A 26,706-nucleotide genomic window follows, 5' to 3' on the forward strand; every position below is an offset into this window, starting at 1 on the left:
CGCGCCTCAAGGGGGGGGTTATGTCACGCCCTGGCCTTATTATTCTTTGTTTTCTTTATTATTTTAGTTAGGTCAGGGTGTGACATGGGGAATGTTTATGTTTTGTTAGTTTTGGGTGTTTATTTGGTAAAGGGGTTATGGTGTATAGTATATGGGTTTGTGTGGAGTACAGGTTTCTAGTATTGTCTATGTAAGAACGTTAGTAGCCTGTATGTTTGTGCACAACGTTTGTAGCTTCACGATCGTTTATTGTTTTGTTTGGTGTGTAAGTGTTTTTTTGTTTCGTTTTGCCTTCGTCATAAATAAACGAGATGGCGTATTTTCCAAATGCTGCGTTTTGGTCCGTAAATCCTCCACACGATCGTGACAATTGTAAACTGGGGATTATTAGGTGACCATGATGGTTTGAGGGCCAGATTGGGAATTTAGCCAGGACACCGGGGTTAACACCCCTACTCTTACGATAAGTGCCATGGGATCTTTAATGACCTCAGAGAGTCAGGACACCCGTTTAACGTCCCATCCGAAAGACGGCACCCTACACCCAATGCAATGTTATGTGAAATAAATAATAGTATAATTCTCTGTATCATGTCAAATCAACTAAACTTGTGCTAAAACTGGCTTGGAAGTGCATATTTATGTGAAACATGCCTACCTTTTCTTTTGTGCAGAGTGCGAGATAGAAAGAAACCTGTTTATGTTTCAGTTTAAAGTAACAGTAAATTGTCATCAGAGGTTGTTTAGTCTTAGATCTAATCAAGGAGATTGTCATTGGGGTCTGCAGTTTGCTGGTTTGCCAGTCATCAGTTAGTTAATCCACTCACCACTTTAATCAGCATCTCATGAAATCCAGCATCCCTCCCCTATCTTGATTTTTACTGCAAGGCGAAGGTGTGCCAACAAAATCAGCACGATGACAGAGTATAAAACAGAAGTACTTTATCAGTAGTACAACATTGCCCTGATCTCAGCTATACACTCTTAATTAAGACTACAATCCTTATGAAGACTCAGGAAAATGTCATTTTCTCTGCTACAAATAAAAAGTATACAGCATCGGACCTTGCATGTGACATGACATGCCATCTCTAAGCCAAGGACGACTTTACTTAAAAGTTACATAATTGTACGAGTAATGCATTTCTTAAGCCCTTTTAAACCAGTAGTTAAATAATGACTAAATAATTGAATGACTCAATCACACAAGCCAGTGCCGCGTGGGGTCCATTATGTGGCTTTATATGGTGCACTGATAATGGTTGTAAGACATGACATGGGCTTTCAAAGACCTCCGCTTGTTTTTTTTGTTTTGTTTTTTTAACCATCCGCCTGAAACCGCCATCTGGTGACGCCGTCGCGTTGCGTGGAACAAGTGGCATCGCAGCAGTTATGCCCAATTTAATCCTCTCAATCGCTGACCTATTCAATATAATTAACAGGATTATCATAAATCGCTGACCTATTCAATATAATTAACAGGTTTATCATAAATCGCTGACCTATTCAATATAATTAACAGGTTTATCATAAACGCTTGTCTTAAATTGTGGTTTTCGTTACAGCATGAAATCATTTATTTGAAGGGATATGCTGGGAAGACCACAATAGGCTTTAGCCTCTAAAGATTATTGTTGCTAAAATTGCTAAACAAATTGAACAAAAGAACACGTAAACTTTTAGGCAAAAAGGCATAGCCTATGTGTTTTCAGATTGTAATGAACTAACGTGTAGGCTAAACAACTCTTTATAGGCCTATCATGCATACATGAAGGCACTGTTGATTGAGGTGACTCCAATTTAATTCCTTAATTTTATCTCAGTAAAATCCATTATATTCCCAAACATCATGCGGTTATTATCTGTAATTTCAAAATAGCCATAGTCTTCATTTGTTGGGTGAAATACAAAGGGCTCAGTTGAAGACATCGCGGATGACGCTGCTGATGTCTAACTGCGCGGGTAAACGCACGCCTGAGATGTACAGAGAGGGCGGGGTTACGCATCAAAGATTATTTCTCTTGATAAATCTTGCAGAATGTTCTCCTCAAGCAGCTGGGGAATGAATTGCATGCTATTTAGGCTGCTCGATGTACTGAGGATGAAGATGCAACCATATTTCTCCGAATGTTACCTCCTCTCTTTTGGAAGCCAATCGATTTTTACAGTATTTGTTAGGCTATTTATTTGTTATTGACCCATTTTGTTAATTATAATCCCTGCCTTTTGTCGACATTATAAATCATTATGTCGGATACTGCGGATACCGAAGAAAATCAGGATATGCTACCGAGTTTGGTCGAGCAGATAGTCCAGCGAATAACAGCCGGAGAGGTAAGTGAACGTCAGATACGAGCCTATTGAAGCCACGCTGACATCTTCAGTATGGTGTCAGCTAGATCAAGGTGTGTAATCTTGGTGGAGAGGAAGGATGCTCAAGGTTTTGTGCCGTCCTTGGAACGGGATCAGGGACATAAAGATAACACGTGCATGAAATATGGGCTGCTGTAAAATAAAAATTGTATCTATGCTATCTGAAAGTGTGACTTGAGCAGTTCATGTGGGGTGCAAGATTCACAAAGGTGTTTTTTTCTCCATGAAATCCTATATTTGAGTTAATCCTCTTTATAGGCTACAAACAAATGCCCTGATCTCTTATAGTAAGTAACTCATAAATCAAGATATTGAATTTAAATATATTAATTAGGCTTTACAGGATACCAAGGGGTTGCATAAAGAATAGACTGCAAAAGCATGCTAAATTGCAGTCCTTAGAAATATTGTAGGCTTTTGAACAAGATGAGTCGGGGAATAGACCAGTCCTATGAACATACATTAATAATGACTATAATTTCTGTAAACAGCCTACTCCTACCCATGTAATATTTTCATTTGGGGAGAACTTTATTTGGATGCACCATCCATGTGCAAACATCTTGTGCAAACATGTTTCACTGCTAAACTGGTAGGGTAAGCTTTAGGCTATTTACACAAATTAGCTTAGGCCTACTGTTCAAGCCACTCATAGTCCATGAAGTGCCATATTAATTATCTAAAAATAATAGTGCTATGACTGAATGCACGATCTACACAGATGTCTCAAGTTTTGAGGAAGTGTGCAATTGGCAATGTCCACCAGAGCTGTTGCCAAAGAACTGAATGTTTATTTCTCTACCATAAGCCATCTCCAACGTCGTTTTAGAGAATTTGGCAGTATGTCCAACTGGCTTCACGACCACAGACCACGTGTATGGTGTCGTGTGGACAAGCTGTTTGCTGTTTTGAACAGAGTGGGCAGGCATAAGCTACTGACAATGAACACAATTGCGTTTTATCAATGTTAAATTTGAACGCACAGCGATACCGTAATGAGATCTTGATGCCCATTGTCGTGCCATTCATTCACCAACATCACCTCATGTTTCAACATGATCATGCACGGCCCTATGTCGCAAGGATCTCTACACAATTCATGGAAACTGAAAATGGCCCTACATACTCACCAGACATGTCACCCATTGAGCATGTTTAGAATGCTCTGGATTTACGTATGACAGCGTGTTACAGTTCTAGCCAATATCCAGCAACTTTGCAAAGTCATTGAAGAGGAGTAGGACAACATCCCACAGGCCACAACCAACAGCCTGATCAACTCAATGCAAAATTGGCAAATAGTGGTCACACCAGATACCGACTGGTTTTCTGATCCACGCCCCTACCTTTTTTAAGGTATCTGTGACCAACAGATGCATATCTGTATTCCCAGTCATGTGAAATCCATAGATTAGGGTTTAATGAATTTATTTACATTGACTGATTTCATTTATATGAACTGTAACTCCCAAAAATATTTGATACTGTTGCATGTTGAGTTTTCTATTTTTGTTCAGTATACAAATAATAGACCTAACAGTAACAATTGTGGTAGTGCAACAATATAACGTCTCTCGCTACAAACCTCGAGTTTTGGTCCAGTGAAACCTGATCCTATTGCCTTCCCTGTCTTTTGAATACTCAGGGCTGCGGCATTGTTACTATGGTGATTTCAGTGTCTCCACCCCGCCCCATACGGTTTTGCTGTCCGTCATTGCTTGAAATGCAGCAGCCTTTAGGCTGTTGCTGATTCACGACACTCGGTCCCAGCCATAGTGTCTATTCACGGCGTTTAATTCATTGTCGACTCGACAACGCTCGTGATTGCAGTAGTCGGCATCTTCAACATACGTTGGATACGTTTTAACAAGCTAAAAGACGCAAAAAAATATATGAATTCATCATGTCTGCAGTCTCGCGACGTAACTCAATTTTGCCGGTAAGTGACTAGTCTATGTACTAGTTTTAATAATACAAAATTATATGAAATATCCTCGTGGAACGTTAATCATTGCCTTTCACATTTCAAATGGCGTGATCGAAACTATATAGGCTAATTTTACAGTAATAATTAACTGTAAAAAAAGACAATGGAAGTTTTTGTGCTACCTATTTTTGAGGGAGAGGCTATACCGACACCCCGGTGCACACATTGATGAAGTATGTCGCGCAGCTAAGTGTTGAGTGGAGACGAATGGATTCGGTTCAGTCAGTCATCCTGATGAGCCCTTCCCATCAAGCTAGTTTGCCATGAGGCTGAGTGTTTCTTTTTTTAATAAGCTAAAATATAGGTGTTGACTGTGATAAAGGCACTGGATTATGAGCTGTCTTGTTAAATGAACAAATGAAGTAGGCAGTGGCATTGCACATATAGCCATAGATGCACAGTGACATACAGTGCACTCGGGAAAGTATTTATGACCCCCCCCTTCCCCATTTCCACATTTTGTTACGTTAAAGCCTTATTCTAAAATTGCTTTAATATTTTTGTTCTTATGTGTAGACACAATAACCCATAATGACAAAGTGAAATCAGGTTTTTAGAAATATTTTTGCAATTTTTTTTATGTAAATAAGGTATTTTTGTTTTTAATTAAGAATTCAGACCCTTCGCTATGATACCCGAAGTTGAGCTCAAGTGCATCCTGTTTCCATTGATCATCCTTGAGATGTTTCTACAACTTGATTGGAGTCCACCTGTGGTAAATTCCATTGATTGGACATTATTTGGAAAGGCACACACCTGTCTATATAAGGTCCCACAGTTGACAGTGCATGTCAGAGCAAAAACCAAGCCATGAGGTCGAAGGAATTGTCCATAGAGCTCCGAGACAGGATTGTGTCGAGGCACAGATCTGGGGAAGGGTACCAAGAACACAGAGGCCTCCATCATTCTTAAATGGAAGAAGTTTGGAACCACCAAGACTTCCTAGAGCTGGCCAAACTGAGCAAAATGGGGGAGAAGGGCCATGGTCAGGGAGGTGACCAAGAACCCAATGGTCACTCTGAAAGAGCTCCAGAGTTCCTCTGTGGAGATGGGAGAACCTTCCAGAAGAAGCACTCCACCAATCAAGCGTTTATGGTAGAGTGGCCAGACGGAAGCATGGTGGTGGCAGCATCTTGCTGTAGGGATGTTTTTCAGCGGCAGAGACTGTGAGACTAGTCAGAATCGAGGGAAAGATGAATGAAGCAAAGTACAGCGAGATCCTTGATGAAAACCTGTACCAGAGTGCTCAGGACCTCAGACTGGGGTGACGTTGTCCTGTTGGAAGGTGAACCGACCCTAAACACACAGCCAAGACAATGCAGGAGTGGTTTCGTGACAAGTTTTTGAATGTTCTTGAGCGGACATGAACTCAATCGAACATCTCTGGAGAGACCTGAAAATAGCTGTGCAGCGACGCTCCCCATCCAACCTGACAAACTCCCCAAGAAACCCTCCAAATACAGGTGTGCCAAGCTTGTCATACACAAAATGGCTTGAGGCTGTAAACGCTGCCAAAGGTGCTTCAAGAAAGTACTGAGTAAAGGGTCTGAATACTTATGTAAATTATATTTAAGTTTTTATTTTTAATACATTTGCAAAAAATTCTAAAAACCTGTTTTTGCTTTGTCATTATGGGGTATTGTGTGTAGATTGAGGGGGGGGGGAGAATTGAATCCATTTTAGAAAAAGGCTGTTAAATGTTTTAGGAAAAAGTCAAAGGGTCTGAATACTTTCCAAAGGCACTGTATGCCTCTGGTCATACTTGTGGCTCTTTGGGGGTGTGGCTTTCAGGTAGTTATTTTTGGCCACCCATCCCATGAGTGAATGTCATTCCACTTCAACTGAATGTCATTCCAGTGCACCGCTAGCTATGAATTGTATATGGTGTTTTAGGTAAAAAAAATAAAAAAACATTATTAGGTAAATAATGTCCCATTTGGAACACTGACAAGTAGAGCATTACAAGATCTATATCTCAGCTAAAAAATAAACGTCCCTTTTTCAGGACCTTGTCTTTCAAAGATCATTTGTAAAAATCTAAATAACTTCACAGATCTTGATTGTGAAGGGTTTAAACACTGTTTCCCATGCTTGTTAAATGAACCATAAGCAGTTAATGAACATGCACCTGGGGAACGGTCATTAAGACACTTACAGCTTACAGACGGTAGGCAATTAAGGTCACAGTTATGAAACCTTAGGACACTAAAGAGGCCTTTCTACCGACTCTGAAAAACACCAAAATAAAGATGCCCAGGGTCCCTGCTCATCTGCGTGCACGTGCCTTAGGCATGCTTCAATGAGGCATGAGGACTGCAGATGTGGCCAGGACAATAAATTGCAATGTCCGTACTGTGAGACGCCTAAGACGGCGCTACAGGTAGACAGGACGGACAGCTGATCGTCCTCACAGTGGCAGACCACGTGTAACAACACCTGCACAGAATCGGTACATCCGAACATCACACCTGCGGGACAGGTACAGGATGGCAACAACAACTGCCCGAGTTACCCCAGGAACGCACAATCCCTTCATCAGGGCTCAGACTGTCCGCAATAGGCTGAGAGAGGCTGGACTGAGGGCTTGTAGGCCTGTTGTAAGGCAGGTCCTCACCAGACATCACTGGCAAAAACGTTGCCTATTGGCAAAAACCCACTGTCCCTGGACCAGACAGGACTGGCAAAAAGTGCTCTTCACTGACGAGTCGCGGTTTTGTCTCACCAGGGGTGATGGTCGGATTCACGTTTATCGTCAAAGGAATGAGCGTTACACCGAGGCCTGTACTCTGGAGCGGGATCCGTTTGGAGGTGGAGGGTCAGTCTGGGGCGGTGTGTCACAGCATCATTGGATTGAGCTTGTTGTCATTGCAGGCAATCTCAATGCTGTGCGTTATAGGGAAGACATCCTCCTCCCTCATGTGGTACCCTTCCTGCAGGCTCATCCTGACATGACCCTCCAGCATGACAATGCCATACTGCTCGTTCTGTGCGTGATTTCCTGCAAGACAGGAATGCCAGTGTTCTGCCATGGCCAGCGAGGAGCCCGGATCTCAATCCCATTGAGCACGTCTGGGACCTGTTGGATCGGAGGGTGAGGGCTAGGGCCATTCCCCCCAGAAATGTCTGGGAACTTGCAGGTGCCTTGGTGGAAGAGTGGGGTAACATCTCACAGCAAGAACCGGAAAATCTGGTGCAGTCCATGAGGAGGAGATGCACTGCAGTACTTAATGCAGCTGGTGGCCACACCAGATACTGACTTTTGATTTTGACCCCCCCCTTTGTTCATGGACACATTATTCCATTTCTGTTAGTCACATGTCTGTGGAACTTGTTCAGTTTATGTCTCAGTTGTTGAATCTTGTTATGTTCATACAAATATTTACGCATGTTAAGTTTGCTGAACATAAACGCAGTTGACAGTGAGAGGAGAGGTTTCTTTTTTGATGAGATATATATATCTATATTAAAATGTTTTGCTCATCCCACTTGATTTTTTATTTAGAGTAGGATAACAGCCTACACAATAAATCACTTTTTTAATATTGGTATTTGGTACCATATCACCGGGATACAGTCTACTGCTCAATGGAGGAGAGTTTGCGCTACAAGCCGGCTTGCCGCAGTAAAGTGAGGGAAGTAGCTTGATAGTGTAGCCAATATCAGGCCAGGGTGACGGCTACAGCACATTCATTGTAGTGATTTTCACCGAAAATATACAACTAACGTCCACATTTTTATAAAAAAATAACTCCAGTTGAAAAGATTTCTGAACATGCTTTAAGGCCCAACTTCGGCAGACAAGTTCCTAATTTTCTCTGAAGTTCCTAGCCACATCTATAAACTAGATAGCTAGGAAGGGCTCATCAGGATGACCGAACCGAATCCGTTCTTCTCCTCTCAACTCTCGCTGCGCAACATACGTCATCATTTTGGGCACCAGGTGTGTCCATATAGCTTTCCCCTTTGAGGAATTGCTTGCTCTAACCATTTTTGCCTCAGCTAACCAACAAGCTGATGCATGAACTTCTCTAACTATGTGCATGGCCTACCAGGGTAGAGCTTACACGTAACATTTGTAAATGTATGCCTAGTCTCAGTATCAAAACTGGCCTCTTTCAAATGAAATGTTCAACAAGCGTTTACATAAGCCTATGTATGTTACTGTTGACCAGCGTTTCCCAAACTCGGTCCTGGGGACCCAAAGGGGTGCACATGTTGGATTTTTCCTTAGCAATACACAGCCGACTCAAAAAAAAATCAACTCATCATCAAACCAAAGTGTGTACCCCTTGGGGTCCCCAGGACCGAGTTTGGAAACCGCTGCTGTTGCTAGTCTCGTCCACCAGCCGGATCCATCTCTGTTGAACTGGTATGCGGTAGAAATTAGCCTGGAGATAGTTTACTGTAGACCTAATATTAATGTTTGTGTCCACACCAGGTCCCTATCAAGAACATTGAGCGTGAACTCATTTGTCCGATCTGCAAGGAGCTGTTTACACACCCCCTCATCTTGCCCTGTCAGCACAGCGTTTGTCACAAGTGTGTCCGAGACCTGCTCCTATTGAACCATGAGGATTCTTTCGATGCAGGCTCAGAGTGTTCCCTCCCTGGGAGCCCAGGGCCCCGATCCAGAGTGCACTCGCCAAGCATGGAGAGGTTGGATAGGCTTGCAAGATCAGGTGCGTTTGGGTTTGGCCGTTCATCATCAAGCTTAAATTGTGACAAGTGATGTAAATCTGGCAACATTACATGCAATTTGCAGTAAAGTTTTATGGACATGCCACACCCAGTTTCATTTGTATTTTCCTAGTTATTCTCTGGGTTGTAGAATGAAAGACGACACCACCAACCCCACCCTGTTTAAAATCATTATGTTGGCTGTTTATACTATTTCCTTTAATCTCATTAGGTTTTGAGATGGGTCTTAAGTTTCTTGAACAGAGTATAGAAACTTGACAAGCTTATTCAATTCATCGCTTTTGTTCTGTCTAGTTCCATGCCCTTAAAGCATGCACTTCCCAAAAATGTTAAATGATAGGTGTATTGTGAATATTTTGATTTTTGTAATGCCAAGCAATTTCTTAACGGAATGCCTATCATTTACACCACCTTGATAGGATGACAGGCTTGATTTATGTACACATGTCGGAACAAAGCACGACTATCCCACTAAAGCATTTAAAACGCTTTTGAATTAACTTGTTGGTGGGAGGGGGAGGTTGTCACATTCTTTATTTTGGGGGAAGCTAAGGGAAGCTGAGAAGTCAATGTCTAAATCCAAGGTGCAAACAGCATGGAGTGAGACAAGGCAGTCTTTTACTTAATCATGGGCCACTCCAAAAACACAGCTGCGGAACCCACAGCCCAACCAATTCACATTTGCCCGAACCTGAATGTGACCATTCTTCATGTCCGCATCTATTAACACAGTGGAAACATTCAATGCTGTTTTAGAAAAAGAGTTAGCGCTGGTAATAAAATAATATATCCTTAGTCATCTTAAGAATCATGTACTTCATTTAAATCCCCTTGGCATTAGTAACCATGGTACTTTTGCAGTGGATTTTGTAAACCATTTTCTTGTAAGTACATTGAAGAAATCTTAAAGGACATTGTTAACATGCTTTATAGTAAAAGTCTTAAATCTCTGACAGCATTTCACTAAAGGTTTCACCTCTGCTGAATGGTTGTCAGACCAGTGGTGATCATGGTGACGAAACCTGCCTGCGAGGAATGAATGAGGGATTAAATGAACTGAGCCCAGGGCTATATTTATCAGTCAAGTGCTGTAAAAGCTAATAGGTTTTGTGGAAACTCCTTTTATGTTTTATTAGGATTCGGGCTAGAGACCTTTTTTGTTGTTTTTAGAATGTTTAACTCAATGTACAGTACCAGTCAAGTTTGGACACACCTACTAATTCAAGTGTTTTTCTTTATTTTTACTATTATCTACATTGTAGTATAATAGTGAAGACCTCAAAACTATGAAATAACACATATGGAATCATGTAGAAGCAAAAAAGTGTTAAACAAATCAAAATATATTTTATATTTGCGATTCTTCAAAGTAGCCACGCTTTGCCTTGATGACAGCTTTGTACACTCTTGGCATTCTCTCAACCAGCTTCATGAGGAAGTCCACTGGAAATCAAATCAAATGTCTTTATATAGCCCTTCGTACATCAGCTGATATCTCAAAGTGCTGTACAGAAACCCAGCCTAAAACCCCAAACAGCAAGCAATGCAGGTGTAGAAGCACGGTGGCTAGGAAAAATGAGGGGTGGCCAGTCCTCCTTCTGGCTGTGCCGGGTGGAGATTATAACAGAACATGGCCAAGATGTTCAAATGTTCATAAATGACCAGCATGGTCAAATAATAATAATCACAGTAGTTGTCGAGGGTGCAGCACCTCAGGAGTAAATGTCAGTTGGCTTTTCATAGCCGATCATTAAGAGTATCTCTACCGCTCCTGCGGTCTCTAGAGGGTTGAAAACAGCAGGTCTGGGACAGGTAGCACGTCCGGTGAACAGGTCAGGGTTCCATAGCCGCAGGCAGAACAGTTGAAACTGGAGCAGCAGCACGGCCAGGTATACTGGGGACAGCAAGGAGTCATCATGTCAGGTCGTCCTGAGGAAAGCATTTCAATTAACAGGTGTGCCTTGTTCAAAGTAAATTTGTGGAATTTCTTTCCTTCTTAATGCGTTTGAACCAATCAGTTGTGCTGTGACAAGGTAGGGGTGGTATATAGAAGATGGTCTTTTACCAAATAAGGCTAAGTCCATATTATGGCAAGAACAGCTCAAATAAGCAAAGAGAAACAACAGTCCATCATTACTTTAAGACATGAAGGTCAGTCAATCCAGAAAATGTCAAGCACTTTGAACGTTTCTTCAAGTGCAGTCGCAAAAACTAGGGATGCACGATATATCGGTGAGCATATCGGAATCGGCCGATATTAGCTAAAAATGCCAGCATCGGCCCCATGTCAAGTTTAACGCCGATGTGCAAAACCGATGTCAAAGCTGACGTGCATACTTATATAACGTAAGTAGATGACATGATGACGCCACGAAAAATACAGCGCTGCACAGAACAAAAGCAGAAAAATACTAAACATGTTCAAGTCGAGCGGTCATTTGAAAGAGTAAGAAAATTTCAGCGAGACAACTCGAAGGCGAAATCCGTTAACGCCAAGATAATGGAATTCATTGCCCTTCACAATCAACTGTGCTCTGTCGTGGATGATGTTGATTTTTGCCGACTGATCGAGCCCCGGTACACAAGCTTTTTCAGATGTTGCCCTACCGGAGTTACACAGTATTGTTGAAACTCACATCCATGAGCTTCACGACTGACATTTGGACCAGCAATGTCAGCCCCATAACTATTATGAGTCTGACAGCACAGTGGGTCGACGAGGATTTCGTACTGAGGAAAACCGTATTGCATGCTCAAAAATGTGCTGGTTCTCATACCGCTGCTGCCATTTCAATGGCATTTGAGAACATGTTTGAAACATGAACACTCCTAGCTCCATTCGAACAACTGACTCAAGAAATAAGCTAATCAACTGCGTCTGCAGCAGACATTATACTCTCTGTCATGTCATTGAAACGGCTGCTCAACAAAACTGCCGACAGACCGTGGGGTTAAAACGTACAAAAGTACACAAGGCTTTGAACAAGCACCACGGTGGCATTCTCTCTGAGCTTCTTTACTGTGTCGCCACCATGCTTGATGCTAGGTACAAGGACCACTACTTCGACGCAGACAAACAGGGTTTACGTGAAATGTTACATACATAGCTGGGCAAGATGTAAAAGGACACAGTGACAGTGCACACCGAGGAAGAGAGGCCAGGGATAAGCAGTGAAGTTTCAGCTCTGTCTGACATGCATGATGAAATCCTGGTTGAGAATGAAACGACTGAACAAATGAACAATGAAACAGCACAGGAAGTAAGTGAAATAAATGGGTTTTACTGGTAATGGGGACATATGTAAATGCCAACAAAATAACTTTGGTCAGGTGTGTGTGTGTGTGTGTAACCTTTTATTTAACTAGGAAAGTCAGTTAAAAGGCTGCTAAAATTTGAAATATTGTTTTCGGGGGTTTTTTTTGGCAAGGAAAATATCGGTATCGGACATAAATGTAATATCGGTGCATCCCTAGCAAAAACCATCAAGCACTATGATGAAACTGGCTCTCATGATGACCGCCACAGGAAAGGAAGCCCCAGAGTTACGCTGCAGTTTTGCTCCGCTGCAGAGGATAAGTTCATCAGCCTCAGAAATTGCAGCCCAAATAAACGCTTCAGAGTCCAAGTAACAGACACATCTCAACATCAACTGTTCAAAGGAGACTGCATGAATCAGGCCTTCATGGTTGAATTACCGCAAAGAAACCACTACTGAAGGACACCAATAAGAAATGACTTGCTTGGGCTAAGAATCGTGAGCAATGGACATTAGACCGGTGGAAATTTGTCCTTTGGTCTGATGAGTCCAAATTTGAGATCTTTGGTTCCAACTGCCGTGTCTTTGTGAGACACAGAGTAGGTGAACGGATGATCTCCGTATGTGTAGTTCCCACCATGAGGTGTGGAGATGCTTTGCTTGTGACACTGTCTGTGATTTATTTAGAATTCAAGGCACACTTAACCAGCATGGCTATCACAGCATTCTGCAGCAATACGCCATTCCCACTAAGCACAAACCAGATGGGAAATCATTTGTTTTTCAACAGGACAATGACCCAACACACCTCCAGGCTGTGTAAGGGCTATTTGACCAAGAAGGAGAGTGATGGAGTGCTGCATCAAATGACCTTGCCTCCACAATCACTGGACCTCAACCCAATTGAGATGGTTTGGGATGAGTTGGACCGCAGCGTGAAGGAAAAGCAGCCAACAATTGCTCAGCATATGTGGGAACTCCTTCAAGACTGTTGGAAAAGCATTCCAGGAGAAGCTGGTTGAAAGAATGCCAAGCGTGTGCAAAGCTGTCAAGGCAAAGGGTGGCTACTTTGAAGAATCTAAAATATATTTTGATTTGTTTACCACTTTTTTTGGTTACTACATGATTCCATATGTGTTATTCCAAAGTTGTGATGTCTTCACTATTATACTACAATGTAGAAAAAGAAAAAAGACTCTTGAATGAGGTGTGTCCACACTTTTTTGAAATCTGTGAATTCACATATGTTTTCACCAAAACCTTTTTAAGAAGGCCATTTATTTTAAGCACCATGTTATTGTGTGTTAGCACTTGTCCACTGTAATTGGATGTGCATCAGTTTTAACTCCACTTCTGTTAACATACTGTATATGTTAATTGTTGGTCTCACTTCACTTTTTTTGTCCATTGCTTGCAGCCACACTGCAGAGAAGGTCGTTTGGGAGGAGAGGTAGACGCGGGTTCCATTTTTTGAATAGCTGTAGTAGTGAGTACAGTGTCACAAGATCCCCTGTGAACCCCAACTTAACTGTTACACTCCTGTATGTAACCACACGACTGACAATAGGCCCCTATTGCCTTTTATGTAGCTGATTTGGTAGACGTGGCATTCTAGCTTTTTGAAAAGTCTACTGAGCAAAGTCGCAAATGTATAGTATGTCCCACCAATTTATGTCTGCATTTGGTGTTTTGTTGCATTTTTCGAGCCTGGTGCTTTCGGGCTTTTGTGCTCTGCTTTCAACACGTGCATGTCTTACAAAGTAGGTTGGAGAATGAGTGTGTGTGAGCCACAGCTCTGGGCGGGATGTGAGTCAGAGAGTGGAGACTAGAGGTTAGCGAAATGGCTCAGGAAGTTACCTAGGAGTTGGGTTTAAAGTGGAATTTTTTAATGCCTGGGTAAATGAAGATGGGTCTCCCCTCCCTGTAGCCTCGGAAATATCCAGTACCTTGTGAACAAGTACCTTGTTGGGGCAGCAGGTAGCCTAGTGGTTAGAGCGTTGGGCCAGTAAAAATGTGTTGTTCTGCCCCTGAACAAGGCAGTTAACCAGTGTTCCTAGGCCATCATTGTAAATAAGAATTTGTTCTTAACTGACTTGCCTAGTTAAATAATAATAACAAATAAAAAAAAAGTACTTTTAGAAGAGGCAGGGGACATATTTCTATCTTACACAATATTATATTTTGTTTAGACATACCGAGATTGTCTAGACTATACTGCCTCAACCTAGTCTCACTGACAGTCTTGCCCCAGAAACCTTTTTTTGCTCCACGGTTCAGTTCTAGAAAATGCTTTAGACACGCATGTGTTTGGCTTGCGCGCCATGAGCAATCTCTACAGTGATCTCATCATTTGATGGGAGAACACCCTAGAGCACAATGCTTTAGCAGACATGATGATTTATTTTACGTTGAAGTGCTCAGTAGATGTTTTAAAAATGCTATGCCATGATAAGTATGCATCTGAACAACTCCTTTTTAAAATGGCACCAGAATTATTTAAGTCAGGATACATAACAGTTGTGTCCCTTTCATAGAGCTTAAGTCTTAAAAGCACCCTAAGGCTTTCAGTCTAAAAGCCATTCATCTTGACAGTTAGATTAAAGGAAGATAAAGGAGTTAAAAACATGTAGGGAAGATTAACTCCACTCTTTTTAAATGTATGTTCTTACCTTGTACAGTATTTGGTTTATTCACATACTCCTGGCAAGATTGCCTGCATCCCTTTTGCAATGCAGTCCTGGTTATGGCGATTGGGCTGTGTCGCATTGTGATGACTCAAACCATGTTGTGGTTTTTGCCCTGCCAGAATGGCCTTGCGATGACTTGTCAGTTTCTGCCCTGAGCTCTTTCCACTGCAGCAGCAGCAGGCAACGTGCCTCAGCCTGCTACCGTACACCTTGCCGCAGACACACGCTGCTGCAACACCCTCCCTCCCCCGACCGGCACACCCACCTAGCCTAAGTACACTGTCGTTTTACTCCCAGACCTCTCCCATTCGCTTCAGGCCAGGACACTTGGCCCCCGCCTCATCAACTTCCATCCCAAGACCGTCCAAAACGCCAAGCCTGCTCACTCACGACTACATCAGCACCCTCAGTCTCCCATCGCTACATGCCGTCACACACGCTTGCTTTGTGCCCACCGCATGTCTGTGTGCTGAAATTCAACAAACATCAATTTCTTTTTGCTTGCCATCTTTTCTTTGTACATTCAATCCACAATGTTCTGCTGCTTGCATCCATCATGTGTGTTTGTGAGAGTGTGTTAGGATATATTGAACTGGACAAATCATTTAAAAAATGAATTTCCTCTGCAGGTAGCCATTTTGCTGGAAATCGATATTACTCTATCTTACCCTTAAGTTGATTTGAGTTGATATTTTGGTTCTGTTAGTGGGTTTCCCACTTTGCACCTGATTTGTAATACATTTTACGTGAATCTGTTGGTGTCCAGGTCACTGTAAACATGCTCTTCCTATCTCTTGTGTTATCCATCCATGTTGTGTGAGAGACCATGTAGTGTGAGCTGTCCGAGAAGTTTGTTTCTGTAAGACACTGTGTGTGTGTGCTTGTCTGGTGCAGGCCCATCCTTAGATTGATGTGATTAGCACTCTAATGGCTGTTCTGTCTGTCGTATCAGGCTCTATCTCCTCACCAGGATGGAGGCGTGGCTCTGTGACCCCCCGCATCACCACTTTCCCATGCCCGGGTTGCCAACACGACGTGGACCTGGGCGAGCGGGGCATGAGCATGCTCTTCCGGAACTTCACCCTGGAGAGCATCGTGGAGCGCTACCGGCAGGCTGCCCGCGCTGCTGTTGCGATCATGTGCAACATGTGCAAGCCGCCCCAACAGGAGGCTACCAAGAGCTGCATGGATTGCAAGGCCAGCTACTGCAACGAGTGCTTCAAGTTCCACCACCCCTGGGGCACCCCCAAAGCCCAGCACGAATATGTGGGGCCCACCATGAACTTTAGGCCCAAGGTAGACACTATTTACCACCTCGGGGGGGGGGGGGGATTCATTGTGCTGTTGATCTCAACCATGTTGCTCTGCTGTTGATTTTAGATTGCAGGGATCAGCTCATGTCATTGATGGTGGACAATCATTGACGAGTTGATTGCGTTAATGATGCTGCCTTCAGAGATGTTGGTTTCATTTCGACTGACAATAAGTGTTATCTCTGCTTTTCTTTGTGCTTCTGCAATCCAGTGAAACTCGCTGGTTGTGGGAGATACCTGTTCAGTGCTAATAAATAGAAAGACGATTGAGAGGAGAGAGTATGTCATTTAGTGTTGACAAACTTTTGGGTAACCCTTTGTGCCATTTTGCATATGTGGTGTGACGAGTTTGCGATTAATTTTTTAAATTTTTTAATATTTTTTTTAATTTTTTAAATGACCACTAATCCAATGTGTGCTCATGGCCATCCAGGTGCTGATGTGTCCGGAGCATGAGATGGAGAAGGTCAACATGTACTGCGAGGTGTGCCGGCGTCCAGTCTGTCACCTGTGCAAGCTGGGAGGCTCCCATGCCAACCACAAAGTCACAACCATGAGCAGCGCCTACAAGATCCTCAAGGTACTTTATGACGATAACGATGTCTCCAACCATTCACTTGACCTGACCAGAACTTAATCTGATTTATTTACCAGGAAGCAAACAGGGAGTGAACTACCTGAATTTGTCCCAAAAAGTAAATTTGTTTTTCATTGCAAATGTTTTCTGTTGCAAAATATTTTGCTACGGTGTGTACTAATGAATACACCCCAGGAAAAAATGTTATAGTTTGGAAGTTGATGTTTACCCAACTGGCCAGTGACGCTGTTGTTTCTCAGCCCCCTAATGAAATATTGATCAGTTACCTGTACTAAGTGGCACACGTCCACATGATCAGTTTTCCTTTGTGAGCAGTGTAATCGACGTGTGGTCATCAACAACAAGCAAACCTCGTCTACCCCGCCTAGACGGAGGTCAATCAGCCACTGAAAGCAGAGGGACCGGGGACTCTGTGTCCTCTGGCTGTAATCTAAAAGGCCTGTGGACACGGGCACCGGGCCAGACTCATCCATATTTAATGCAATCATTTGTATCTTATGTTCTATCTATTGAGCATTTCTGCTAATGTTCTTTGTTGTTATTATACCAACAGGAGAAGCTATCAAAGGCTATCCATTACTTAATCAGCAAAGAGGACCAAGTGAAGACTCAGATTTCCCACCTGGAGGTGTTGATCAATGAAACCGAGGCAAGTAACTGTGTTGACAAGTAACTGTGTTGACAGAGTTAAACTAGTCCTGTGTTGTCTATTATGTCCACTAACAAAGGGACATTCTAACAAAGGGACATTCTGTCTGCCCTGAGAAGGAAGGTCACTTATTCAAATGATATATAAAGGCATAAACAAAGGAACATGTACTAATTCACATGAATTCCACTGCAGAAGCGTTTGCTCATCTGTACTGTATTATGTATTTTGTCCCTGTCTTGTTTTCATTTGTTGTAATAGTACGTCTATGCTAGTGTAACAGTATAACTTTAGACCGTCCCCTCGCCCCGACACGGGCGCGAACCAGGGACCCTCTGCACACATCAACAACAGTCAACCACGAAGCGTCGTTACCCATCGCTCCACAAAAGCCGCGGCTCTTGCAGAGCAAGGGGCAACACTACTTAAGTCTCAGAGCAAGTGACGTAATTGATTGAAATGCTACTAGCGCGTACCCGCTAACTAGCTAGCCATTTCACATCCGTTACACTAGCCATGTCCCAGATCTGTTTGGGCTATCATTCCAACTCCCTTGTCATGTCAAACTCTTCGGCATGACAAGAAGGCATGATGTGGCATGATGGTCCATAGGCTACTTCTAAGCAGTTGTAGGTTTCAATTAATTGTCGTGCAACATTTCTCTTACTTCTACAGGAGAACGGCCAGTTGGCGGCGCGTCGGACCAACGAGCACTTTGAGCGACTGTTCGAGACCCTCCAGGAGAGGAAGTTTGAGATGCTGCGCTCCATCGAGCAGTCGAGGACGCGGCGTCTGGACCAGCTTCGGGGCCAGGTGGACGAGTACCAGGGCATGTTGGAGAACAGCGGCCTGGTGGGTTATGCCCAGGAGGTTCTCAAGGAGACGGACCAGTCCTGCTTTGTTCAGACTGCCAAGCAGCTTCACACCAGGTCAGCCTCTCTCCAGCCCTGACTGACACTCCCAGTCCCAGCACATTGCCCTCTGTTATGGATAGTATACAGTAGAGACTGTCACCCAAAGGTTCCCGTCATCAATTGTGGGTAAAGGCTATTGTCTAATGGTGATATAATACTATTGTTTATAAAAGGGCAGTAATTCGATTGGCCTCCATTCTTAATAAACAAAGGGCCCATTTTCAACCTCTTTATTACAGGCCATAATGGCTATTTGATCATGGTGACTTCCCTGTGGCAACTCTAGACCTCTCGGTTTCTAATGGGGATTTGGCCCCTGTTATTTTAGTGCTGGAGAATTCAATCAGCTTATGTGGGTGTGGTGAGTGCCAGAGATCCCGTCAGCCATTGGTGTGGCTGGCCAGGTACCTTTTCCAAGTGAGAGATTGGAACGACAAAGCCTTGTTTACTTTCCCCATGTCCCGCTCTAGCTCTAATCCTGCTTATTGATCTCCATTAGTCAAAAAGCAGCTTGAGGACTTTATTCACGCTTTTACTTTTAGGAACGCTGTTACATTAATACACACACATTTCCCACACTCTCGTTTATCTTCCCCAGGAGATGATTTCCATTCTGCTCTGATGGAATGGCTTCTTGGTAGCGTGTAGTGTTCACTACAAAGTGAATAACTCTGCCATTTGTGTCCCTTCACTCCCAGGATCGCGAAATCCACCGAGTCTCTGAGGACATTCCACCCCGTGGCCGACCCCTCCTTTGATGAGTTTGTGCTGGACACTTCCAGAGAGGAGACCCTGCTGAAGGAGCTTTGCTTTGGTGGAGGTAAGACTCCCCCCCCCCCCCCCCCCCCCCCCAGTATTACGTATGTAACAATGTATACATACATCGTAATGGAATCCTAAAACTCAATTTGTTGACACAATCCTCATCTGTCACCTCAACCTGTTGGTCACTTACACCTCCTCCTGAGCTCTGCTCTCTGTTTAGATGCCGACCACCAGAAGCCCTTTAATTGAATAAGCCGGTTACACTCCTGATATACACGCAGGGATTTTGGCACTGAGAGCATTGCAGGGCTTTTTCTGGTCCACTGCCTTGCATAGACTCCCACGTCCATTTGCCCCGATTAAAGAAAATGGCACTGTGAGGCGGGCTGGATATAATTGTCTGCCATGAAAAGGAACTGATTTGATATGCGCATATTAAGTAAGGGGAGTGTAACCCAGGAAGTAAGCAGAAGGGTATTCATAGACTGTCATCTACCTGTGGCTGTGTCCTTAGAATGAGCTCCAGCCATTCTCACTCCTGCTAGAAGTATTACTGATCATAAAGGGCTCTGCTCTGTCGCGCCATAGTGGATCATGAAAAGGTCATATGAAACAACTATGTTGCTTACATATTAGAAATGCGTCCAAGTAATCAATTTTCCCTTTCTTGCGGGGAAAGCTGCTTGAAAGCCCTTGAAAGGAAGGCCATTGATTGATGTGGTTAATCTAAATGGTAGGGAAGGGACAGGAGGGTAATGATGCACTCTGTCTGAGAGGAGGAAGCTCTAAGAATTGATGCCCAGCAGTAATTGAATTGACGGTAGACATGAAAAGAGCAGAGGATGCAAAACTGTCTCCTATTTAACAAATGTTTGGCAGTCCTCATCACCATGGTTCACAGTGCTTGTAGGGTGGGGATCTGAGGATGGGACAGTGACAACCAAGGACACCTCCCACAAATATCCCCCCAAGAGTCGATGTGTAATTTCAACCCTGCTCATCAAGATGTCATTACAATGCCATTCTGGAGTCTTCTACGCTCACACTGGCTCCATATTTGAATGTGTCCCACTAGTTGAACCATAAAGACATTGTGGTGTGTGCTTTCTCCCTTCCTAATCCAGCCCCTCCAGAGACTGCAGTATGGTCTGAACTCACGGCCAGTAAGAAGGAAATTGACGTCTCTGTTTAGTCTGTCTCTCCCTCCCGTCCCGGCTGTAGCCTGAAAAATAGTCTGTTTCTCTGAGAATAGCTGCGCTCTCGGGCCGGGTGCCGGCTGGGTTTGCAGGCTGCCCAGTTCCATCTGCGGCACCCTCCTCAGCCCTGATCCAATTCTATGGGACCCTAGCTGGATCCGGCTGCTACTGTTTGACAGGAAGCTCTATCCGCAGTGAGCGAGGGGGAGAGAGCGAGAGAGGGTTTTGCAAAGTGCTTTTCCTGGCAATGTCTGTGCATAAATGAAACCTTTTTAAGAGCTTCTCTTATTCGTCCTATCCATTTTCCTGTCTATATTCTGTACTGTCTGTCTATGAGTTCAGTCTCATCTCTGGTCGACTCCATGCTCTTAATAAATAAACTTATGCGATTACATAAACCAATGTGTTGAATCAAGTTTAGGGTTCTTATAATTTTGGGGTTTATTTTTCTATATTTTCTGAATAACCAATACCATTTAAAATAATTTCTAGCATTAGTTTGTCTGGGACGTTCTGGCTCTAACAAGTCTTACTTGTCTAAGGTTTGCCTACTTATGTTAGTTTGTCGATTTAGAGAAAGACATGAATTGGCTGCAGACAAATTACACTTTAAACTGACCCCTCCCTCTGCCATTTACCTTTTCTCCTCCCCTCCCTCTCCAGTCCCTGACCCTCCCATCATCGATCTGTCCCGCAGTCGCGTCTACAACGAAGGCCTGGTGTGCTGGCAGTTGGCTGAGGACACCCTGGCCACAGACTACCAGGTGCTGGAGTACAGGAAGCTGGGTGTTGAGAAGGACGAGGAGGAGGGCAGCAGCCTCTGGCGCCCCACAGTCCCGGTGTACGGCCCCAGCACAGTGGTGTGCGACCTGGAGGCCAACAGCCTCTACTCGTTCAGAGTCCGCAGCTGCCGCAACTCCCTCTACAGCCCCTACAGCCCAGAAGTCACCTTCCACACACCATCTGCTCCAGGTAGGCACCAGGCACTGATGTCATACACACACACCAAACACTGATTATGATGATGTCATATGTGTATGGTTGGCACTGATGAAGAGAGAGTTGGCCCTGGGCCCTTAACCAAAACAGTGACAGACTAATAATTTCAAGCTCTACTGGAATAAATTCTCTGCAATAATTTAACAATGATTCAATTCCATTTTTCAAATGTAGGAACTGGGTAAAAACTAGTATACTGTACTGGGCTCTATAGCAATCATCTCTACTAGGCTGTGAAAGCAGCCCTGAAAGTGGGATGCTAATTATCCTAATTACAAAGAAATACATCTTATTTTCAGTCTTACGTTGGCATCCCGCCTGTGTTGGGCTTCGGGGCTGAAGTTAAGCTTTATTTTTTTCCCCCCTCCCGAGTCTGTCGGTATTTAGCAGTCGGATACACGGAAGATTACAAATTGACAGATGCTCGACTGTTCAAAGTGAACTGTGTGGATAAAATACAGTTGACTGTTAGGAAGCTACGGTGGGTCGGTCATTCATTTATAATTTCTGCGACCCATCTCCTTTGTTGAATCGCAGAAACATTGCCTTTTTGAAATTGCTGTTTTTTTTTCTTCAGACCGACTGAGCAGAGTTTAGATGCAGCTGAGGTCCAGAGTTCCAGTTCATCTGTTTATGATATTCAAAGCCTCTGTTTCTAAGCACTCTGAATAGCAATCACATGCCATCTGTAGAGCACTCTAGGGATTGGTATCACCTGTCTGAAACCCCCATGCATATAGACAATGGCTGATCCATTAGGATTTCGTTGAGTGTTTATCCTCCCCTGGCTCATTAGTTTGCCGTAAACTGAGGCTGGGCCCACTGTGGATGGAAGTCCAGTGATGGGACTGGGAGCCCACATTCCTTTGTCCGGACTGTGGGCACATGTAGCAGTGGGGTGCAAAGTGCGTTAGTAATGAGATGGAATTCTGGGTCAACGCTGGCCTCAGACATTACAGTAGCTTCAACACGCCTCCTATCACAACAACAGTCAGTGTAGGCGTAGACTTTAATCATTGCTGTATGACCATACATTTGTCCTTTTCTTATCCTTTTTAATTAAGCTTATCTTTTGGATGACTCCATTCAATTAAGTTTGTGCCGTTCACACAACAAAGGCTAAAGGGGTAAACGGCCAGTATTTTTGCCCTTGTTTTTATGGGAACGTCATTAATTCATGCGAATGAAGTCATCTCATAACATGGAGACAAAATGCAATGGTTCAATGCACAGGCATAATTATTTTACTTACGTTTATAGTAATTATTGCCTTTGGCGTTGTAACTATTTTTGGAATATTTTTATGTTCAGCAGCAGATGAGGCCTAGAAAATAATTTATATAGACCTTATTTGAGAAATAAGAAAACAAGCATTGTTTTGTATATCTTCACATCTGAAAATGTATCGTTTTGGAAATGTGTTAAATTCCTTAAGTTTGTTTCATTACTTGAACATCTTTATAATGGCGCCCTCATGTGACACTTTATGAAAGTCCACCTTTTCCCTGGCATCCAAAGATGATGTGAAATCCTATCTGCGACTGATGCTGTTCCTTTTGTATCATTGCTCGCTCTCTCCTGTAGTGTTTGGCTTCCTGTTCAATGACAAGTGCGGCTTCAGCTCGGAGCGGCTGACGTTGAGTAAGCTGCGTGACTCGGTGGAGAGTGCGGCCGGCATGGCCTTCCTGCTGGCTGCTGAGCGTGTGCAGACAGGCAGCTACATGGGCCTGGACTACATCATCGGTGACACGGGCATCTCTCAGGGCAGACACTACTGGGCCTTCCGCGTGGAGCCCCACTCCTACTTAGTCAAGGTGGGCGTGGCCTCTGATTCCAAGCTGCTGGAGTGGATCCACAACCCCCGGGACACTAGTAGCCCCAGGTAAACCCCACTTCCTCAGTCTTACTCTATTACTCACTAAGGATCAGGCCTGAGTCACAAAAAAGCCTGTGATGTAAGAAGCATTAACCTGTTAAGGGCTAACTCACGGACCAGGCCTTAGTTTCTCAACAATTCATTGTTATTACCTACTTTGTGGGTTTACTATTATGTATATTTTAACAGGCTTCCAGATAATGATGGTGCGTGCGTCAGAGTATAATTGCAATTGTAGGCTGCTTTCTCTTATCTCTTCCAACTCCAGGTACGACCACGACAGTGGGCACGACAGTGGCAGCGAGGACGCGTGCTACGACCTGTCCCAGCCCTTCACCCTGCTCACCGTGGGCATGGGCAAAGTGTTCATACCCAAAGCATCTATCTCCTCCGCCACCGCCGGCAATGACCACGGCAACCGGGTGTTGCCCATGCCCCAGCGCATTGGCGTGTACCTGGACTACGAGGCAGGCCGTGTCTACTTCTACGACGCAAACACCATGAGATGCCTTTACGAGCGGCAAGTGGACTGCACCGGTACCATGTATCCCGCGTTTGGCCTCATGGGTAGTGGCAAGGTTCATCTAGAGGAGTTCATCACAGCAAAGCGGCTGTCGTATATGTGAGATGTTGGGCCTTCCACACACCAAAGTCTCTCTCGCACTCTCAACACTTGCCTTTGAGCTCATGTTTCTCTCTCTCTGCTTTCAGTCAGGTATATTTTTGTAGTGATTTGTTTGTGTGTGTATGTACACACTATTTCAGTTGATTATGATCATGCCATTTCTTTGTTTTAATGAACAGCTATTTATATTGTACTACTAAGTCCAGTAATATGTAGCCAAGAGAAACCCGAAGAGCCTTGCAGCTAGTCCCACTCTTGTGCCTTTCATGATAAATAGGTAATCTAGCAAATGCTGTAATTTGTCTAATAATAACTGTGCAAAACAGCAAGGTTAGTCATCAGTTACAAAGGTGAGAGAGTGTATCTAAGTCACAAGGACCCCTCGGTGGAGAAACATCCCTACCAAAAACTGAGACAAAACGTATACCTAATCAATGTCCGTTGACAAGACTCACGGTCAACATCGGTTGGGTAGACCGCATTCGAATTTTTGACACATTCTCACAGGTGTTTATTTAAAAGACTACCACACCTTTCACATATTCTCTCAAAACCTACTCACTACTTCAAAGCAGAGCACATTTATCTGAATTGTAACACTAGGCATTCACATGCAGGGTGGAATTCAGACTTGAGATCTGCGTGTGCAACTCAGACTTCCCCTAGTAAATCATGGTGTGAACTTTTGGAATTGTGAGTTGACACCGGCCGATCTCAAGTTAAAATTGCGCTCTCACCGATTTCTAGTTGTTAATCGCAAAATGCTGACATTAATGAATTGAACTCTGACACGGCTGCCTCGGATGCAGTTGTTCAACAGCAGTGAATGTTTTCCTTTTAGCACCAAGAATGTGAAACCTAGGACACCCGACAGGTTCTTATTACACAAACTTTCACGGAACTCTCTGCTACGATGTAGGTTCTTTTTTGGACTACTTCATATTAGAAAAGTCTACAGAACTTACAGCCAGTTGTTACACAAGTTGTTGATTTGGCTCTTGAGAATCAAGAGGGGGCAGCGTTTCAGAACATTTAGATTAGAAAATATATTATGCAAATCGACCAAATTCTCTGTCCTCTAGAAAAAGGTGTCATTTTGACTCTATACGTTACTTTTATCTCGTTGTGAACATTTCACCCTACTGAATACACCTCTGGTCAGCTCTGGCTTTCCTACATGCGTTTCTGGACAGGACTATCTGTAGATCCAGTCATGTTTGTGTTTCGTTGAGGGTAAGGGTAATCGGTGTGTGTTTTCTCAGGTTTGTGGCCTGTGGGCCTTATGCTACCTACCTCCTATCGGCCCTGGAAATCCTTTTAAAACTATACCTTCCTCCTCGGAACAGGACTTAACTTTCCTTTGCAGCTTCCATAAATACATCACAATTATATTATACCGTAATATATAAGCCTTTAAGATTGTTCATATCCAATAATAAACTGGAAATAACTTTTTTCATTTCAACCTCCATATACATATCTAGTGTGACATTTTCTGTCAAATAAAACCTAGATCTGCAATTTATTCTCGGAGTTTGTATCTGCTGTGAAGTTTCTCAAGGCTTAATAGAAATTTGGGAAATTGGTGGAAAATTGTAATTGGACCTAGATGTAATCATGTCTGACTGAATTTGTGAAGTGAGCAATTTAAAGCTGAACATACACATCCCCCTTTCTGTGTTTGATGTGCTTAGGTCCATTTGAGTGTAGCGTTTCCTAGAATTTGTGGTGTTATTTTGTTGTTGCTTATCTGAATCCTATAAGGTCATGTTGAGTAACAACATAATCTGTAGTTTTAAACTCAATTCCTATTTACTTTAGAATTGGTGCGCATCATTTAGAGTTATTCTTTACCATTCTTTATAGGGCACAACACCTCTACCTGTTCCTTTTGGAATGACTGAAACACCTTTAAAAAGTCTATGCACTTAATTAACAGGTTCAGGGTTGTTTATTCATCACAGAATGCATTATTATATACAGAACAAACTGAATGTCTCTTAGATTAGGTGTTTGTGTTCATTTGCTTTTCTTGGGTCAAGTCACTGGTGGCCACAGCAGCTGTGTCTTTCACGGTCGATGTATGGTAGAGGTTTACTATATAGTGCGCATATTTTAGCAACATATCACTGCTAATTTTAGAAAAGGGAATCATATGGCTTTCAGTAGTAAGTTAAACCAAATATTCTGCAGACTCTCAATCAAATGGTTCAAGCTAGCACTTTAAACTGTAGCATGTATGCCTCTCGGCTGTGCAGGTCTGTATGAATTGGTGTGCAATATTACGTAGAATGCAGGAAATAGGCCTATTGTTTTCTCCTGTAAGTAATGGGATGCGATGTTTGCTTTCTGTGAGTATAATGCTTTAATGAACATGAAGCTTTGTTGGTCATCAGATTCTTGAAATACTAAGCTTTTTTTTTTTTAAACTTGCTGTTTTGTTGATTTGTATGAAATAAACTAGTGTTTTAAACCAATTGTTCTCTCTTTGTAGGTGTGCGTGTGTATTTATACCTAGTTGTTTTCACTTTTGAATATGGTTTTGCAAACAGAAAATGCTAAATGTTGATAATCCATGTCACCATATCACTCTACTGGGAATTGGGGTAGCAGGGCATGGAAAACTGGAACATTTTAAGAAATGCATATGTAACCGATGTGAAATGGCTAGCTAGTTAGCGGTGGTGCGCGCTAATAGCGTTTCAATCGGTGACGTCATTGATGATGTTGACCCGGATCACTGGTTGCTGCGGAAAAGGAGGAGGTCGA

At 43.2% G+C, this 26,706-nt stretch overlaps 1 protein-coding gene across 6 annotated transcripts; it reads left to right on the top strand.

Annotated features, from left to right (window-relative positions):
* The first annotated feature begins 1,398 nt into the window (after positions 1 to 1,398).
* LOC129825957 (E3 ubiquitin-protein ligase TRIM36-like) lies at positions 1,399 to 26,414 on the top strand. 6 transcript variants are annotated; one of them, XM_055886128.1, is made up of 11 exons: positions 1,399 to 2,334; positions 8,799 to 9,039; positions 13,733 to 13,801; positions 15,955 to 16,298; positions 16,749 to 16,895; positions 17,467 to 17,562; positions 18,238 to 18,491; positions 19,175 to 19,296; positions 21,101 to 21,409; positions 23,021 to 23,318; positions 23,581 to 26,414. In XM_055886128.1, the coding sequence occupies exons 1-11, from the start codon at positions 2,248 to 2,250 to the stop codon at positions 23,936 to 23,938; spliced, it is 2,325 nt and encodes a 774-aa protein (XP_055742103.1). In that variant the 5' UTR covers positions 1,399 to 2,247; the 3' UTR covers positions 23,939 to 26,414. The 6 variants fall into 6 exon arrangements, with proteins under 6 accessions (XP_055742103.1, XP_055742104.1, XP_055742106.1 ...); XM_055886129.1 differs by having other exon boundaries at positions 1,400 to 2,334; positions 13,733 to 13,765; XM_055886130.1 differs by lacking the exon at positions 1,399 to 2,334 and adding an exon at positions 3,879 to 4,312.
* Positions 26,415 to 26,706: the final 292 nt, after the last annotated feature.

Source organism: Salvelinus fontinalis, chromosome 28, assembly GCF_029448725.1.
Source record: "Salvelinus fontinalis isolate EN_2023a chromosome 28, ASM2944872v1, whole genome shotgun sequence".
In the NCBI taxonomy this organism is placed as follows: domain Eukaryota; kingdom Metazoa; phylum Chordata; class Actinopteri; order Salmoniformes; family Salmonidae; genus Salvelinus; species Salvelinus fontinalis.

Coding starts and splice junctions, on each gene's coding strand:
- LOC129825957 (XM_055886128.1), top strand. CDS start 2,248: ATGTCGGATACTGCGGATACCGAAGAAAATCAGGATATGCTACCGAGT. Junction 9,040..13,732: donor GGATAGGCTTGCAAGATCAG/GTGCGTTTGGGT, acceptor CATTGCTTGCAG/CCACACTGCAGAGAAGGTCG. Junction 16,299..16,748: donor CCATGAACTTTAGGCCCAAG/GTAGACACTATT, acceptor ATGGCCATCCAG/GTGCTGATGTGTCCGGAGCA.